The sequence below is a fragment of the Neovison vison genome, chromosome X (assembly GCF_020171115.1).
Source record: "Neovison vison isolate M4711 chromosome X, ASM_NN_V1, whole genome shotgun sequence".
Classification (NCBI taxonomy): Eukaryota; Metazoa; Chordata; class Mammalia; order Carnivora; family Mustelidae; genus Neogale; species Neogale vison.
Genome location: NC_058105.1, coordinates 26837059 through 26857478, shown reverse-complemented (window position 1 = coordinate 26857478; position 20420 = coordinate 26837059). Strand labels below are relative to the sequence as shown.

Sequence of the window (20420 nt, the reverse complement as noted above, 5' to 3'; positions counted from 1 at the left end):
AATTACTATGTATTTCCCTATCGAAGCATCACCCACATGAACAATTCAAATGACACTAAAGATAGAGCCAGACTCCATCCAAATTATGAGATAGATACTTGTCCTTGGCAGCTTCCCAACCCTCTTTCTACTGCTTTTATCTTCACTATAGGCAAGCCACCTTTCCCATTTCTCACCCATAATCTGCCATCAACTCAATGAAAGTCACCCAACTTAACTTGTCTCTGTTTTCCTTTCAGTACAAAATGTACCCTAAAAATAGTATTATATGAAGGAAACCTCCACACAATATCTTGAAAATAAGTGTTCTAAAAGTAAGCTTTGAATATATTTATTTACAACTCTCCATTGTCCACACTACCAGAAGGAAATTGAATTACAGTATGTATAAATCAAGGGAGACAGGATAATCCTAAAGTCATTTGAATCTTTGCAAGACTGACTTGTCTGGTAATTCTCAAATTGGGACAATCTGTGTTTGGATGCCAATTGTGTAACTAGTATCTGTATAAAAGATGGCTCTGGAGAATCATTCAAGTGTAACTTGCAAATCCCATGTGAACTGCTTAGGCACAGATGTCATGGTTGGTTTTATAAAATTGCATCCAGATGTGGGCAACTGTGCACTGGATGAAACAGATGTATTATAATCGAGAAGTGATACAATATAGCAGAACTTACAAATCCAAATGAGTGGGTTCCCTCTCAAGGGAATAACTACTGGAGAGTATATCCATATTTTCAACAAATATTGCCATTGATACACAGAGGCAAATAGTCAACTGTACAGATACCTAAAACATTAATATTAAGAAAGTAGAGTTCCAACTCATCCTATCTATGAGTACTAGAATTGCCTCCAGTCTTACTCTGCCTTCTCTCATCTCTTTTCATCTCTCCCTCTGCACACTGTTTTGGTTCAACCAAAGGAAAAGATACCATCCTGGCAATTAGTCAAACAACAATTTTAACCAAACAGAACTGGTGAGATGCAAGCAGCACTAGAACTTGTTAAGTCCAATCTAAGCAAAAGTCATTGAGCACCTCATCATCACATCTGGTTAATGAAATCTCTACAAAATAGTAAAATGGGCCCAACAGAAATTTCACCTAGTACAGCAGAAATTGGGAAACTTGCAGTCACTTAGCAATGATGCTGTGACAATACACATATATTTATTTCATGGAAGGCATGGGAAGGCATGTAGTAGTGAAGGAGGACAAAAGCCCATAAGCAGTCAACAATGTGCAAGAGCCTACATAATAACTGGCCAAAAAAAGATAGAGAGAGAGAGATAGTACAAATGGGCCCTTTTAGTACCCGGTAGAGGTTGTAGAGACCAATTTGATATTGATTTTCCTTAGTCATTATTTAACCAATGGAAATTTTTCTTGAAGAATGAAATTTCAGTAGAGATAGCCAGAGCTGTTAGTGATGAAGCAGGGGTCCTTTCTAGACAAACAAAACAAAACAGACAAAGGTAGCACTGTTCAAAATGGCATGATATGGCTAGAGGATGAGGTCTGTTTAAGGAAGTGGTACAGGTGGGCCAGGGGAACAGAAGATAACATATAGTAGAAATTCTTGAAGGCCAAGTCATGATATTTGGGTATTAATACATCTGTACAAAGCAGGGAATCATTGCAATGATTTGAGGAAAGGAATATTGTGCTCTAACTGGTATTTTAGAAAGGTAAATTAATCAAATTATTTATTTATTTAAAATATTTATATATTTGAAAGAGAGCAAAAGAAAATGTGAGTTGGGGGAGGGACAGAGGATAAAGGAGAGAGAAAGAACCTCAAGCAGACTCTCCACTGAGCACAGAGACTGACTTGGGGAGTGATCCCAGGCCCCTGAGATCCTGACCTGAGCCAAAATCAAGATTCAGGTGCTCAACTGACTGAGCCACCCAGGTGCTCCAGGAAAGTGAATTTATTATGTGAAGAATGAGCTGGAGAGGTAAAGAACTAGATTTTAGAGCACCAACTACAAAGTTAAGACAACAATCTAGGCTAGTGGTGCTCAAACCCACTTGGGATTTAAATTCACTTGATGAAATTATAAAAATAACAGGTGCATGGGACACACACCCACTGACCCAGTAGGCCCAAAGTACATTAATTAAAAGAATAGATACAGGAAGAGGAAGAGATTTTGAGGGAATATAATAACTTTCCTTTGGGGCCCATTCTTTTTAAGATGCTCATGGAATATGGAAGTTAATTTAATCAGTAGGCAGTTAGGGGAGGGGTGCTGGAGTATGAGATAGGATCTAACTAGAGACTTATTGATGTCTTATTCAAAGTGAACTCAAATTAAAAATTCAAAAAGAAACAAACTGAGGGTTTTGGAGGGGAAGGTGGGGGGGCATTGGGTGAGCTCCATATTGCATGGAGCACTGGGTGTTGGTGCACAAAGAGTGAATTTTGGAACACTGAAAAAAAATAAAATAAAAGTACCCATAAATTGCAAAAAAATATAAAAATTCCAAAAGAAAACAAGAATTAATTTGTTTTATAGACTCTAAAATCTCAAAATGTAACAAATTCATTGACTGAGGTCATTCTCTTGAAAATTAGGTTCTCAGAGGCCAGCTAGATGAGAAATCATGACTGTCTATCTCCACACTCAAAATTAAAAATGGGAAAAAAGGTAAAGAGAAAACAAAGAAGAAATTCTAATATCTTTGTTCGAATGGGAGATGCCAGAAGGTGAAACCAGTTTGTTTTTTTTTAAGATTTTATTTATTCATTTGACAGAGAGAGATCACAAGTAGGCAGAGAGGCAGGCAGAGAGAGAGAGGAGGAAGCAGGCTCCCCGCCAAGCAGAGAGCCCGACGCGGGGCTCGATCCCAGGACCCCGAGACCATGACCCGAGCCAAAGGCAGTGGCCTAACCCACTGAGCCACCCAGGTGCCCCTGAAACAAGTTTTTAAGCAAAAAATGAACTATTATGATTCAGCAAAGGGATAGAACAGTTGCTATAAAACAGCATCCTGCTTAAGCAAAATGAGCCATCTTGTCCCACACAAAATATCAAAGAAATCCACTGGAACACGTTTTATGTTTTATAAAAATATGTTACTTTAAAATGCATAATTTTAATAACAGATGAAGCTCAGTGAGAAAATACAATTCATGACACAGAAATTTATTTTGGAGTCAGATACGCTAAAATACATGTATTAAATAAAAGTTTATGGGTTTTCTATCCTTTTTTGAGCAGTTGCTATTAAGAAAAGTATTCAGGTCAGGTACTTAAAACCTGAAACAAAAGTCAAAACAAACTAAAAAGACTTCAAGAACTTTAAGCCAAATGTCAATTTAGTTTTGAGCCAAGAGCCCGAGTTAAAATGCAGAACCTTGTGAACTCATTTATCACATATTTAAACTAGTAATCAAACTTACACTTTTTCTAAAGACAAGAATTCTCTAATAAGAGTTTCTTATGGAGTATTATGCCTCCATCAGAAAGGATGAATACCCAACTTTTGTAGCAACATGGACGGGACTGGAAGAGATTATGCTGAGTGAAATAAGTGAAGCAGAGAGAGTCAATTATCATATGGTTTCACTTATTTGGGGAGCATAACAAATATCATGGAGGACAAGGGGTGTTAGAGAGGAGAAGGGAGTTGGGGTAAATTGGAAGGGGAGGTGAACCATGAGAGAGTATGGACTCTGAAAAACAGTCTGAGGGGTTTGAAGTGGTGGGGGGGTGGGAGGTTGGGGTACCAGGTGGTGGGTATTATAGAGGGCACGGCTTGCATGGAGCACTGGGTGTGGTGAAAAAATAATGAATACTGTTTTTTCTGAAAATAAATAAATTGATAGCTGTAATAAAAAAGAGTTTCTTAAAAATACATATCTATTTACAGGTATTACAGTCTGGTCACTGTACTACTACTCAGAGACATTTTCAGGGGACCGAGTTAGAAATGGAGTATAAGGAGAGATTAGGCCTGTGGGCTAGAGAGAAGCCTGAGTGAGAATACTTAAGAGTATATGTGACAGAAGGAGGGATCATGAGAGAGTTCAGAGCCTGAGAGTTCTCTCAGCCTGGCTAAGAGAACTGTGTCCCACCCCATGTGTGTTTCTGTCAAGGAGAAGTGAGAATGGAACTTTCTGGGAAAGGTCACATGATAAAAACTGACCAACTTCAGGAGTGGAGTCTGAGGTAGCTGGCTGTGGAAAATAATTTGACAGCTGGCAGGCAGATAGGTAGGATACCTTTCTCCACTACTTCCCACCTCTAGCAACCCCATCTCTTTCTTTTACTTCTTGGGTTTGGGTGTTGAAAGCCTAACTCTGCTTCATTAGGTTTTTTCTTTTTTTAAGGACATATTTCCTTAGACATTTTTTTTCTTTTTTCCTTCTTTTTTAATTTGTTATTTAAATTCAATTTAGTTAACATATAGTGTGCTATTAGTTTTAAGGGTAGAATTTAGTGATTCATTATTTGCATATAACACCCAGTACTCATTACATCAAGTGCCCTCCTTAATGCCCATCACCCAGTTACCCCATTCCCCACCCACTACCCATCCAGCAACCCTCAGTTTGTTTTCTAGAGTTAAGAGTCTCTTATGGTTTGCCTCCCTGTTTTTATTTTATTTTATTTTTCCTTCAATTCCCCTATGTTTATCTGTTTTGTTTCTTAACAAGACTAAATAAATAAACAAATTTTTTAAATTCCACGTATGAGTGAAATCATATGCTGTTTGTCTTTCTCTGACTGACTTATTTTTCTTAGCATAATACCCTCTAGTTCTATTCACATCATTGCGAATGGCAAGATTTCATTCTTTTCAATGGCTGAGTAATATTCTATTGTGTATATAAACATCACATCTTCTTTATCCATTCATCTGTCAATGGGCATTTGGGATCTTTCCAGAATGTGGTTATTGTGGACATGGCTGCTATAAACATTGGGGTGCATATACCCTTCAAGTCACTATGTTTGTATCTTTTGGATAAATCCTTGTAGTGCAGTTTCTGAGTCTTAGGGTAGCTCTATTTTTAACTTTTTGAGGAACCTCATACTGTTTTCCAGAGTGGCTGCAACAGTTTGCATTCCCACCAGCAGTGAAAGAGGTTCCCCTTTTTTCTGCATCCTCACCAACACCTGTTGTTTCCTGAGATGTTGATTTTAGCCATTCTAATCAGTGTGAGGTGGTATCTCATTGTGGTTTTGATTTGTATTTCCCTGATGTCGAGTGATGTTGAACATTTTTCATGTGTCTGTTAGAAATGTCTATTCATGTCTTCTGCCCGTTTCTTGACTGAATTTTTTGACTTGGGGGTATAGAGTCTGTAATTTTTTTTAATTTTATGTATTTATTTGACAGAGAGACATAGGGACAGCAAGAATACAAGCAAGGGGAGTGGGAGAAGGAGAAGCAGGCTTCCTGCCAAGCAGGGAGCCTGATGCGAGGCTTGATCCCAGGATCCTGGGATCATGACCTGAGCAGAAGGCAGATACTTAACGACTGAGCCACACAGGTACCCCAAGTCTGCTATGTTCTTTATAGATTTTGAATACTAGCCTTTTATCTCATATATCATTTGTGAATATTTTCTCCCATTCCATAGGTTGTCTTTTAGTTTTGTTGATTGTTTCCTTTGCTGGGAAGAAGGGTTTTTTTGTTTTGTTTTGTTTTTTGTTTTTTATCCTGATGAAGTCCCAGTAGTTCATTTTTGCTTTTGTTTCCCTTGCCTCTGGAGATGTGTCTAGCAAGAAGTTGCTGCAGCTGAAGTCAAAGAGGTTGCTGCCTATGTTTTCCTCTAAGATTTTGATGGATTCCTCTCTCACATTTAAGTTTTTCATCTATTTTGAGTCATCACATTTTTCCAGAACTTTTAAGTACATGAGGATTCTAAATTTCCCTATTCTAAATAGCAGATTTTGGGTAGCCATTCCCTAATGTTGGTGATCATGGGAAGGAAGGAAAGTAGCTCTCTCCTAAAGATCTGTCTAGACATCTTACCTCTGCCCTTTCCCTTTTCCACTTTTACCTAGTGGCTTTTAGGTGATGAAATCTGTGTGGGCAATTTTACAAAGACTTCAGGGAGGCCAGAGACTTCAGTTCTCAAAAAACAAGAACAAAAAAACAGACAGAATGGCAAGTCGCACTTGAAGATCACAATGTAATGGGGAGGGGGAACATTTTTGTAAGGGTTAGGGACGACAGGGGATCAAAATTCCCCAAAGTGCAGACTTTGGGTGGCAGACTTCAAGTAAAAATCACCCAAAGGTTACAAGAAAAGTCAGACCAGAAACCACCAACCTCTACCATCCCCCAGGCTTTCACTATCCCCTTGCTCCTTTCTGCTGTGACTTCCTGGATCTATAGTGGTCAGATCTGTTCAGTTACTGACTTAACAGAGAGTTTAGGACATTTGTCCTCAGTTTTCCAAACTCAAGGGCTGTGGATGAGAAGCTCAAAAAAGGTAATCTATCAAGAGGTTTTGAGCACGAATAATGATTTAAAGTTAAAAGACAGGTAGAGAAAGAGAACTGGAATCTCTCCCCTGATGCCACCATACCTACCATTTGTCTCTTTCCCCCCATTTGTTCATAGCATCACTTGTCTGTTGAAGGTTTAGCAGTCAGGTCAACTGAATTTAGTGTCTTTGCTGAGGCTTTAGGGAGACTCAGTCCTCAATTTTCAAAGCATCATGGACTCTGCTTATCCACAATTAAAGTGGAAATATGTGAAAGAAAACAGAATGTGTTTTAAAAACAAACAGAAATGAAGGGCAGCTAAGAGTCAGTTTCTTCTACTTTCTCCTAATTTCCTCCTTTTCCCCATTGTTCTTCACTATTCTATGTCATCTCTTTACCCATTTCATCTGTTTAGTGGTCATTTCTTCCACATTTGTCTTTTCACAGAAAGTATAGAGGTATTTTGCATTTAGATTCAAACTTGAGGTGGGTATGTTACCATTTCAAAAAGAAATATCTAAAAATTTCAATTTTTATCATCTTGGGGACTGGCAGTGGCCACTAGAACCACGGAATTGAGTAATATTTGATACAAAAAGAGAATTCTTTTTTCAAAAGAGTTTCAGATATAGGATGAAAAAGAGTCAACCAACTTCTGCCTGTCAGCCAGAACCACTTTCTGTAAGCCCCCTCTACCATTCACTTCCTTTCCCTTTTCTCCTTCTACTTCCTTGAGATTTGTTGGCCAGCTCAGCTGTATTCATGTCTTTTCAAAGTGTTGAGGGAGAATCTAGCCTTGAACGTCTCAACCTCAAGGACATGGGTTGCTGCATGTAAATACTGGACACCAGGATGACATTCAGCCACAGAATCCAAGAGATTACAAATAAGCAAAATATACACAAATGAAACAAAGGTAGACCAGTAGCCAGCCAGCCCTTGCACTTAAGCAAAAACATCTCATCTCCCTAAATGCCTGTTACCTCCATTCTTTATCTATCACACTTCTCTCTCCATTTTGTCCATGGGACTGTGTTACTGCTTTCTGCCCACGCAGAAGGATAAACCCTCAGGGCAATCAGTAGGAGCTAGGGTTGTATAGATCTTGCCAGCCAGAACAGTGTGAGGTGACCTTCTCCTGGTTTGATCTGTGTTGCTGTGGATGCAGTTCTTCCCATGAGGACAGCTAGAATGATTCCAGTCCGAGGTGTGCCAGAACTCATTCCCAGGCATATATGCCATAATACATGGATTGACTGAGAAACTTCTAGGTCCTCAGTGGTATTGTTGTTCTGTGGTAGAAAGATGAGTACAGAGTATGCCCCTAAAGATGTTTTCTTTCTTTTTTTTTTTTAGTAATGTGCACTTTTTAAAAATTTTTTTATTTAATTTCTTTTCAGTGCAACAGAATTTGTTGTTTATGCACCACACCCTGTGCTCCATGCAATACGTGCCCTCCATAATACCCACCACCTGACTCCCCCAACCTCCCACCCCCCACCCCTTCAAAACCCTCAGATTGTTTTTCAGAGTTCATAGTCTCTCATGGCTCATCTCCACTTCCAATTTCCCTCAACTCCCTTCTCCTCTCCATCTCCCTATGTCTTCTGTGTTATTTGTTATGCTCCACAAATAAGTGAAACCATATGATAATTGACTCTCTCTGCTTGACTTATTTCACTCAGCATAATCTCTTCCAGTCCCGTCCATGTTGCTACAAAAGTTGGGTATTCATCCTTTCTGATGGAGGCATAATACTCCATAGTGTATATGGACCACATCTTCCTTATCCATTCGTCCGTTGAAGGGCATCTTGGTTCTTTCCACAGTTTGGCGACCGTGGCCATTGCTGCTGTAAACATTGGGGTACAGATGGCCCTTCCTTTCACTACATCTGTATCTTTGGGGTAAATACCCAGGAGTGCAATGGCAGGGTCATAGGGAAGTTCTATTTTTAATTTCTTAAGGAATCTCCACACTGTTCTCCAAAGTGGCTGCACCAACTTGCATTCCCACCAACAGTGTAAGAGGGTTCCCCTTTCTCCACATCCTTTCCAACACACATTGTTTCCTGTCTTGCAATTTTGGCCATTCTAACTGGTATAAGGTGGTATCTCAATGTGGTTTTAATTTGAATCTCCCTGATGGCTAGTGATGATGAACATTTTTTCATGTGTCTGATAGCCATTTGTATGTCTTCATTGGAGACGTGTCTGTTCATATCTTCTGCCCATTTTTTGACATGATTATCTGTTTTATGTGTGTTGAGTTTGAGAAGTTTATAGATCCTGGATATCTGCCTTTTGTCTGTACTGTCATTTGCAAATATCTTCTCCCATTCCGTGGGTTGCCTCTTTGTTTTTTTGACTGTTTCCTTTGCTGTGCAGAAGCTTTTGATTTTGATGACGTCCCAAAAATTCATTTTCGCTTTTGTTTCCTTTGCCTTTGGGGACATATCTTGAAAGAAGTTGCTGTGGCTGATATAGAAGAGGTTATTGCCTATGTTCTCCTCTAGGATTCTGATGGATTCCTGTCTCACGTTGAGGTCTTTTATCCATTTCGAGTTTATCTTTGTGAATGGTGTAAGAGAATGGTCGAGTTTCATTCTTCTACATATAGCTGTCCAATTTTCCCAGCACCATTTATTGAAGAGACTGTCTTTTTTCCACTGGATATTTTTTCCTGCTTTGCTGAAGATTATTTGACCATAGAGTTGGGGGTCCATATCTGGGCTCTCTACTCTGTTCCACTGGTCTATGTGTCTGTTTTTATGCCAGTACCATGCTGTCTTGGTGATCCCAGCTTTGTAGTAAAGCTTGAAATCAGGCAACGTGATACCCCCATTTTATTTTTGTTTTTCAACATTTCCTTAGTGATTCGGGGTCTCTTCTGATTCCATACAAATTTTAGGATTATTTGCTCCAGCTCTTTGAAGAATACCAGTGGAATTTTGATCGGAATAGCATTAAAAGTATAGATTGCTCTAGGCAGTATAGACATTTTAACAATGATTATTCTTCTGATCCAAGAGCATGGAATGGTCTTCCATCTTTTTGTGTCTTCTTCAATTTCTTTCATGAGTGTTCTGTAGTTTCTCGAGTACAGATCCTTTACCTCTTTGGTTAGGTTTATTCCCAGGTATCTTATGGTTCTTGGTGCTATAGTAAATGGAATCGATTCTCTAATTTCCCTTTCTGTATTTTCATTATTAGTGTATAAGAAAGCCACTGATTTCTGCACATTGACTTTGTATCCTGCCACGTTGCTGAATTGTTGTATGAGTTCTAGTAGTTTGGGAGTGTAGTCTTTTGGGTTTTCCATATAAAGAATCATGTCATCTGCAAAGAGAGAGAGTTTGACTTCTTCATTACCAATTTGGATACCTTTTATTTCTCTTTGTTGTCTGATTGCTGTTTCTAGGACTTCTAACTATGTTGAACAAGAGTGGTGAGAGTGGGCATACTTGTCATGTTCCTGATCTCAACTGGAAGACTGTGAGCTTTTTCCCATTGAGGATGATATTTGCTGTGGGGTTTTCATAGATAGATTTTATGAAGTTCAGGAATGTTCCCTCTATCCCTGTACTTGGAAGTGTTTTAATCAGGAACGGATGCATGCAGCCAAGAATACTTTATCCAACAAGACTGACATTCAAAATGGATGGAGAGATAAAAAGTTTCCAAGACTGGCAAGGTTTAAAAGAGTATGGGACCACCAAGCTGACACTGCAGGGAATATTAAGGGGAGTTTTATAAAAGAGGAAAAATTCTAAGAATTTCATTGAACAGAAATATATGAAAACAATCTACAGAAAAAAAGACTTCAAAAGTAACACGATGTCAATAAAAACGTATCTATCACTATTCACTCTCAATGTGAATGGCCTAAATGCGCCCATAAAATGACACAGGGTTGCAGATTGGATAAAACGACAGGACCCATCCATATGTTGTCTACAAGAGACCCATTTCGAACCTAAGGATACATCCAGACTGAAAGTGAAGGGATGGAGAAGTATCTTTCATGCCAGTGGGCCTCAAAAGAAGGCTGGGGTAGCGATTCTCATATCAAATAAATTAGATTGTAAACTAAAGACTGTAGTCAGAGATACAGAAGGACACTACATAATTCTTAAAGGGACTATCCACCAGGATTATCTAACAATTGTAAATATCTATGCCCCCAATATGGGAGCAGCCAATTACATAAGAAAACTATTAATCAAGATAAAGAGTCATATTGATATGAATACATTAATGTAGGAGATCAGTTCATAACATGCCTCTCTCAGTAATAGACAGATCATCCAAGCAGAAAATCAATAAAGAAACAAGAGCATTGAATGACACATTGGACCAGATGGACCTCATAGATATATACAGAACATTCCACCCTAAAACAACAGAATACTCACTATTTTCAAGTGCACATGGAACCTTCTCCAGAATAGACAACATACTTACTGGGTCACAAATTAGGGCTCAACCAATACCAAAAGACTGAGATTATTCCCTGCATATTCTCAGATCACAATGCTTTGAAACTGGAGCTCAATCACAAGGAAAAGTTTGGAAGGAACTCAAACACCCGGAAGCTAAAGACCACCTTGCTTAAGAATGCTTGGATCCACCAGAAGATCAAAGAAGAACTTAAACAATTCATGGAAACCAATGACAATGAAGACACTTTGGCCCAAAACCTATGGGATACAGCAAAGACGGTCCTAAGAGGGAAATACATAGCCATCCAAGCCTCCTTCAAAAAAAAAATGGAAAAATCCAGAATACACTAGCTGTATCTACACCTTAAAGAACTGGAGAATCAACAATAAATTAAGCCAACTCCACATACAAGAAGGTAAATAATCAAGATTAGAGCAGAGATCAATGAGATGGAAACTAGGGATACAGTAGAACACATCAATGAAACTAGAAGCTGGTTTTTTGAAAGAATCAATAAGATCAATAAACCATTGGCCATACTAATCCAAAAGAAAAGAGAGAAGGCCCAAATTCATAAAATTATGAATGAAAAGGGAGAGATCACAATGAACACCAAGGAAGTAGAAACAATCATCAGAAGTTATTACCAACAGTTATATGCCAATAAGTTAAGCAACCTAGATGAAATGAATGCATTCCTTAAAAACTTTAAACTCCCAAAATTGAACCAGGAAGAAATTGACAACCTGAATAGACTGATATCTAGTAACGAGATTGAAGCAGTGATCAAAAACCTCCCAAAAAACAAGAGCCCAGGACATGACAGATTCCCTGGGGAATTCTACCAAACTTTCAAAGAAGAAATAACACCTATTCTCCTGAAGCTGTTTCAAAAAATTGAAGCAGAAGGAAAACTTCCAGACTCTTTTTATGAAGTCAGCATTACCCTGATCCCCAAACCAGGCAAAGACCCCACCAAAAAGGAGAATTTCAGACCAATATTACTGGTGAATATAAATGCTAAGATTCTCAACAAGATCCTAGCAAACAGGATCCAACAGCACATTAAAAAGATTATCCACCATGACCAGGTGGGATTCATCCCTGTGTTGCAAGGATGGTTCAACATTCGCAAATCAATCAGTGTGATAGAACAAATCAATAAGAGAAAAGAGAAGAACCACATGGTCCTCTCAATGGATGCAGAAAAAGCATTTGACAAAATCTAGCATCCGTTCCTGATTAAAGATGTTTTCAAAATCCAATGTATTTATTGGTGAGGAAGATACCCAAGCAGGAATATGTGGGGCCCACATGACAGAATGAAGCCTCCTGAGAGTAAGTGGGTCTGGCTGGACCCCTCCCTTTAGTATCTCTGGCAAGAAAAGTGAGGGAACATCTTTCTGGAAAGGAGCGATGCAGTAAGAAACCAGACAAAAGTGTTGGCTGTTGTGCCTTAAGACAGATGTGAGGGTTGCAGGATCCTTTCTCTCTACCTCACTTTTGTTAATGCTGTTTCCATTTAACATGCTGTGGATATTAGGAAAACGGGAGTATGATGTTTATCAAAGTGTGAGGGGTGCAAGAGATATTGCTTCCTAGTGCATGCTGTGGCCATTGACCCTACAAACCAGGATGGTGGCAGAAATATTCTCAACACATTTCCTTCGAGGAAAGGACCTTCTTTTGTCTGGCCCAGGCTTTTAAGACCCAGGACAGCATCAGAGGGCCCACTCTTCATTCCTGCCAGCAGGCAGGTGGGCAGTTGGTCAATGTTCTTGTGTAATACTTGTTAACTGACAAATACAGTTTGGCATAATGAGTGAATTAAAGTGGTTTGTTAAAATTTTGTCCTAAGCTATTTATTTGTATATACGTTAGGGCCTGGGAGTAGGGAGTTGAGTAATAAGCTCAAACCCCATTTGGAGCCTCTACTAGACTTCATACCAAGTCAATCTCCTTGCTGATTGTAGTGCGGGGGAGGGGGGGGCAGCAAATGGAAGAAAGCACTCTTAGTTTCCTTCATGAAGGAAGACTTTGGGACAAAACTCAGCCTAACAAGTTAATGTTAATTTTAAAAACAGTTTTCTGATTATCAGAAAGCAAGAATGATGCTCACTGAAGCAAGTGATACTCTTTGTCCAGTTTCCATGGACTCAAGGCCCACTTGTGAAAGCTGTTTCACTAAAATATAAAGAAAGGTGAATTAAAAGAAGTGGGGAGATGAGTGGAGACTAGAGAGGCACACAGAGGGAGCCCTTCTGGATATTGGTTACATTCATGTGTTCAGTTTGTGAGAATTCATCAGGTTGTATACTTAAAGATTGGTGTACTTTTCTTATGATTGTTATACTTCAATAAAAACTTGGAATGTTGGGATGCCTGGGTGGCTCAGTTGGTGAAGTGTTTACCTTTGGTTCAGGTCATGATCCCAGGGTCCTGAGATCGAGCCCCACATCAGGCACCTTGTCCCGTGGGAAGCCTGCTTCTCCCTCTAACCACTGCTCCCTCTGCTTGTGTTCTCTCTCTGACAAATAAATAAATAAAATCTTTTTTTTAAAAAAACTTGGAATGCAAAAAAATAGAAAGGAACTTTAGAGGACTAACAGGTACATGCATTTATCAGAATTCATAAGGTGTTACATTTAAGATTTGTCTATCTCATTGGTTGTAAGTTTTATCTCAAAGAAAGAAAGAAAAGAAGGAAAGAAGGAAGGAAGGAGGGAAGGAAAGAAAAAATGAAGGAAGGAAGGAGAGAAGGAAAGAAGGAAGAAAGGAAGGAAAAAAAAGATGCAAACACTGAATCTAGTTAAGGACCTGCCTGCTGAAGTCTTCTGGTGTGAAGTATACCAGCATCTAGAACTTATTTTGAAATGTACCCCCAAAAGGAAATGGATTGATGGATGAAGAATACTGATTGTGAAATCTGAGCTGAGATTATATGAGTATTCACTGTATAATTCTTTCAACTTTTTTATGTATTTGAAAATGTTATATTAAAATGTTAGGCAGGAGAGTCTAAAGAAGGGAGGAAGAATTCTCCCCATTTATGAATATAAATGTTGGCTTCATCCCATTGAGGACCTAAATGCATCCACTGCAACTAACAAGAGCCAGGCATCCAGCAGAAATAGCGCGGTTCCTAGGAGAAGTGTTCTAGAAGAAAGCAGTGCCCAGTGGAGCTGGCTGTAGCCAGGTGGACATGGCTTGGTGTGAACCTGAAGAGATTCCTTCAGGAGACTTAGGTGACAGAGACACCAGATGGTAACCAGAGCAAGAGAAGAATATGGTGGGTGATCTGAAGTAGACGTTGAGACCTGTTTATAACCTGGGGTTTGAACCATCATATACAACCAAGCTGTCAATTTTGCTCTGGCATTTCTACAAGTCACAAATGTTGACAGTACTCATCACTAGAATATGAAGCAATCTGCTGTGCTTGGCATGTTAAGCTGAAGAAAATTTTTTAAACCTCTAGTTAGGGTCAAATGTTTCAGCACTTTCCCAGTTACATGAAGCATTGTATTTGTACTCAGTGAAGAAAGACTAAAAATACAGGTAGACGAAACAAATCAAAACATTTGTTTGAAGCTGTCACCTGTGTTTGTCCTTGCAGCTGCTATACTAAATAAAGACAAGAATGCATATTTTCTCCATCGTGCCTATAGTTTTGGAGACATAGTACCACAAGAATTAGTCCATATCCAGCATTTTTTTTTGTATCTGTCATCATCGTTGTTGTTGTAATTGAGATGTAATTGACATATAATACTCTGTTCAGGGTTTTCTTGATTGTTAAAGAATGATCCTGGAGAAGGACATTCTATTTCCTTCATAGTGTTCTAAACAACAGATATGGTAAGAACCCACCATGTCCCACAATAATGATTCTCTTTCACTCTCTTTCTAGGGGTTTACCGATATCTTGCTAGAAAGAGTCATGCATGGGGGAGCCAACATTACTGGATTCCAGATTGTCAACAACGAAAACCCTATGGTTCAACAGTTTATTCAGCGCTGGGTGAGGCTAGATGAAAGGGAATTCCCTGAAGCTAAGAATGCACCACTAAAGGTAATGTTCCATGGCATGCAGAAACCCTAGGCCAGCTTTTCACAGCATCCCAGTATGGCCTTTATACATTTATGGCCATCCTGTGATCAAGTGGTCTTTACTCAGAAGTGTTTCAAGGATGTTAAAAACTAAACCACAGGTACTGCTGCATTTGAAAACTAAACTTGCAAATAAGGAAGCAATTGAGAAGGTCTTTTAAAACTCTTTTTTTTTTAATTTCTTTTCAGAGTAACAGTATTCATTGTTTTTGCACCACACCCAGTGCTCCATGCAATCCGTGCCCTCTATAATACCCACCACCTTGTTCCCCCAACCTCCCACCCCCCCACCACTTCAAATCCCTCAGATTGTTTTTCAGAGTCCATAGTCTCTCATGGTTCACCTCCTCTTCCAATTTCCCTCAACTCCCTTCTCCTCTCCATCTCCCCTTGTCCTCCATGCTATTTGTTATGCTCCACAAATAAGTGAAACCATATGATAATTGACTCTTTCTACTTTTAAAACTCTTTTAAAACCAGGGTTTGGGAATGTTAACTAATTTTTTAATGAATTTCATTCGTAACATGCTCATAACAATTTACAATATTATAAGAACCTGAATTGGGCAAAGAGTGGGGGCAATGGGAACAGGTAAGAAAGATCGATAGTCTGAAACAGAAAATTAGATCTTACATTATTTATGTGATTGCTTTGTGTTAATAAGTTTCATGAATCTCAGTATACCCAAGTGAATTGGGCTGTAATACAGAGTGTGTGTTGCCTATACATATATTGAACAGAAATGTTTTCTTGCCTGGAAAAGTATCTTTAAAAATAATTAGATTACCTAAATTGCTCATTTTCATGGAACTAAGATAAGAATATTAAAGGTAGAAAGTCATGCTTAGAGTGCACATTTTTCACATGTGTTCCACTATGGCTAGAAATCCTATTATTTAAAAATCAGGAATTAAAACAGATAAATTATGGGAAAGTTATTCATGTAATACAAAGGATCCTTCAAGTGTATGTTTTAAGTAACCATTCCTTCAGTACAATTTGATTCAAGTATGAAACAGACTTTAAATTCTTCCTTCATTTTATAGTGAAAATATGTACATGCCATGGATGTGGGATCCCGATGATCAAAATAAGGAATCAAAGTAGAGTCAAGACCCTTCCCTTAAAAAAGAAAAGGAGTGAATATTTTTTTTTCCCATGGTTTCAAGGTACCCATCCTCACATCCTCCCTGGCAGGAATAGAATAAAGGAGAACAAAGGGAACATAGATCGGAGAAGAGACACATTCTGTATCACTTAGGCCCACCCTAAATGAGTCACATGAGAACATAATAAAAGTGGGTCCTGACTTTATACAGTTGGTATGTTCTAGAAAAACTGTGAGTTAAACATAATTTGTTCATTCATTTAAGCCTTTTCACTAGTTAAGTGGTATTCTGTAGTTGTAGTGACTATATATACATGCTGGACTTTTCTAGGGCAGTCCCATTTAAAAACATTCTGTCCCATGGTCAGATCAGTTGTCCTAATACATTTCAGCGAGTATGGTCGCAATCCCTGTGATGTTAGGGTTAGGATTTGCAGTCCAATTATTTAGGAGAATTATTTTAATATATTGTGATATAATTGACTTACAACATTAAGTTAGTTTTAGGTATATAGCAGAATGACTTGATAGCTGCATATATTGCAAAATGACTACCACAATAACTTTATTTACCATCTATCACCACCATAGTTACAATTTTTTCTTGTGATGAGAACTTTTAAAATCTACCTTAGAAACTTTCAAAACACAATACAGGATTTTTAACCATAGTCACTGTGATGTACATTACAACCCCAGGATTTATTTACCTTGTAACTGGAAGTTTGTACTTTTTGGCCACCTCCACCCACTTCCCCTACCTCCCAACCCCTACCTTCAGCAACCACCAACCTGTTTTCTATTTCTAGGAGTTCAGGGTTGTTTGTTTTGGGTTTTGTTTGTTTTTTGTTTGTTTTTTTTTAGATTCCTCATTTAAGTGAGATCACACAGTATTTGTCTTTCTTTGTCTGACTTAATTTCACTTACCATAATGCCCTCCAGGTCCATCCATGCTGTCACAAATAGCATTTCCTTCCTTTTGTGCCTGAATAATATTCCACTGTATGTATACACCACATTTTCTTTATCCACTTATTTGTCGGTGGACACTTAAGATTGTTACCATGTCTTGGCTATTGTAAATAATGCTGCCCTGAACTGCAGATTATCTTTTTTCTAATAGTGATTTTGTATCTTTTGGAATAAATTACCAGAAGTGGAATTGCCAGATCATATGGTATTTCTATTTTTAATTTTTTGAGTCACCTCCATACTGTTTTCCATAGTAGCTGCAGCAGCTTACATTTCCATAAGCAGTGCAAGAGGGTTCTCTTTACTCCACATTTTTGCCCACACTCATTATTTCCTGTCCTTTTGATTCTAGCCATTGTAACAGGTGTGAGGTGATAGCTCATGTGATTTGATTTGCATTTTCCTGATGACCCAACAAATTTTAATGTACTATATCTACCCACCACATTTAAGTGAGCTTACACAGATTTAGATTTTTCATAAACTGCCTGTCCACTGCTTTGCCATTCTTAGATTCAGCAGGTTATAGGTACAGTCAAGGAAAAATTCATTTCTGCAATATTTTAAAAGGTACCTACCAAGTGTCAGGCACTGTGTCTTAGGCACAAAAAAATGGACAAGGGTAAAAGGATGAAAAGGGTACTACAGAGTCGTTTATGTTTGCTCAGAAGTTGTAGAGAGGAAAAGCAATCTTAGCTCTGGATTAATCATTGATAACTCATGGTATATATAAAATAAAGTTTTCAGAACTTGCTGAGAAGTGTTTATAAGTAAAACCTTTAAATAGCTTAAGAAAATTGAATCTTTAAATAAATGGTTACAACTTTAAGATTGCTTTTGCTTAGTATTAGTCATGGAAACTCGCTCTATAGCAATCAGAAAAAAAGCCCACTTTAAAAAATGATAATATTTTTGATTAGGAAATAAAATTTCCTAGAGATTATAATGCTGATGCTTAATTTATTCTATATTTTATAAATGTTTCCTTTTTTACATGCTCACACATTGGCGAGTAGGAGCTGAAAAAGTAGAAATTAAATAGATCTTTTGGCATGGCTTGGAATTGCAAACAATTCATGCAGTCTGCTGGAAAAGAGAACATCACCACCTTGACTTTATGTAGTGCTAGGATGGACAGACAAAGTTTTTGTTTGTTTGTTTGTTTTGGTTTTTTTTTTTTTTCACGAAAGAACGTATGCCCCCTGTTACAGTCACATTTGAAGATTTGCTCCTGAAAGAAATGTAACATGAGAAAAGTCAGAAAAGTAAATTGATGGTCATGAAGATGACAATGTATTCACTCCTGGTCGTATTTAGTTGTATTTGGACATACTATGGAGAGAAAACTCCCCCTAGGACATTTTGCTTCATTAAAAAAAAAATCAATAGAACTCTATATCCTCCTAGTATTTGTCACCCCTGGAAAACAGGGGCCAGCTTATTTTAATTAGACTTTGTTGATTCATTCAATGTAAAGACATCCACCCCATCAAGTCGCAGATAATCAAATGACTGGCCTCATCCCTAGTAGAGCATGTCAGTACATCCAAGAAATAGAAGCTAAGTGTTTTTGCCTAAAAGAGGCAGCATCATGAAGTATTGCCTGTGAATTGTCACTGTTATCAGATATAAAACTCAATAACAATTGTAATTTTCTACAATTGAAAACTAGCTTTGGTTTTTTGCTCCCCCCAAGAAGCAAAAACTGATTTATTGCTGCCCAGAGGTCCTAGTTTGCCAGAAACATGGTCCAGACAGAAATGATTAATGTTTCCCTCCAAATTAATTTCAAGCTGTCTAACTTAGCTATTTCCATTTTCCCCTAAGTAAACACCAGACCTGAATTTTCTATTACAAACAGCAATAACCAATCTACATATGCCATCCTTTAGCCTCACACGTATTTCTTTCTCTATAAAGGACCTGGCCTTTTAGTAGTCACTTGCTCAAGACAAAACACAGTACCAAGAGCAAGAGAGAGACTCCCTTGAGCCATTTGATCTTAATAATCTTAACATGTGCACACACGAGGAAAGATCATTCTAGAGTGAATCAAAGTCGAGCTTGCCCAGAGAGATCTCTTGATTCAAATAATTAAGAGGGTGACTTCGTAGGGCAAGAGGTGGAGAGGAATGAGAATTATAAGGAGCAAGGCAAGTTTTGAGGATGTCGTTTGTCATGATACATGTTTACCATACATCCATTTCAGTATACATCTGCACTGACCCATGACGCAATACTGGTCATAGCAGAAGCTTTCCGTTATCTGAGGAGACAGCGAGTGGATGTGTCCCGGAGAGGCAGTGCTGGAGACTGCTTAGCAAATCCCGCTGTGCCCTGGAGTCAAGGAATTGATATCGAGAGAGCTTTAAAAATGGTAAAGACCACGATGGGTTATTGGGGTGGGGATGGGGGCCTTATTAAGACATGCAGAAAGTGAGACCTTGGTATGGAGAAATTATATCCAAAATTGGAATAGGATCGGAGTCTAAAAATGCCAGAGTGTGCAGAAAGATGAGCTTGAATATTTACTCATCAAAATCTGGAAATCTCAAACTAGAACCTTCTTCCCTGACGCTTGAGAAATGGTCGGTTGAGGTCAAATGTGCTACACTATGAGTGGTAAAGCAAACTCACTACCCTCAAGAATTACGGATTGAACATGTAAACAGCTTCAAAATTTTTAAACTTTCCAGAGATATGGTGTTCTTTAGGGGGACTGGGATATTCTATAGGAGGCTCCTAACTTGAAGGTGGACATTACAAAGGACAACAGCATCCTCTGGCTCATCAGATAGTTCATGAGCTTAGATGGACTATGGAATGGAACCAGTGTGGTATTAGTTCTGTTGCCAAAGAGAACCTTTCTACATGCTATCCACATGGGGAAAAGCAGAAATGTGCTCTATTTCTAGGCCTACTTAGGAAGATTTCCCCAAAGCCCCAAAGAAAAAGCTTACAGAGAAGTATAAGGAATCAATAAATAGACAGTCAAATAGGTCACTTGTTTTTAGTATTGACTGGTAGGGGATCATTTAAGGCTTCAGGTAATACCCTTTGAGCAGATTTCATGCTTCACACCAGGAGCAGCATCGGTCTTTCACGGCAGCTTTCTGAGCAGATCTCGTTCCTGAGTATTTTGCTATATGTTACATGCATCTCCATGCATTAAAATGAGCCTTTGAGAGTTCAAGCCTCTCTTATTTCTACTTATTTAATTATCCCAATGTTTGGGACATCCAACGAAACAAAGAGATAGGCAATGATGAGATAATTCTAGGCACAACCCAGAAGTGAGGAATTTGTAATGGCCTCCTAACGTACATCATTTTGTG

General features: G+C 38.5%; 1 protein-coding gene across 9 annotated transcripts in view; it reads left to right on the top strand.

Moving 5' to 3' along the window:
• GRIA3 (glutamate ionotropic receptor AMPA type subunit 3) overlaps positions 1–20420 on the top strand; it is a 290604-nt gene that overhangs the window by 180997 nt on the left and 89187 nt on the right. For all 9 annotated transcript variants that reach the window (XM_044234397.1, XM_044234395.1, XM_044234396.1 and 6 more), the window contains 2 exons: positions 14805–14966; positions 19295–19462. In XM_044234397.1, the coding sequence (XP_044090332.1) occupies positions 14805–14966; positions 19295–19462 (330 nt within the window). The remainder of the gene's footprint in view (positions 1–14804; positions 14967–19294; positions 19463–20420) is intronic.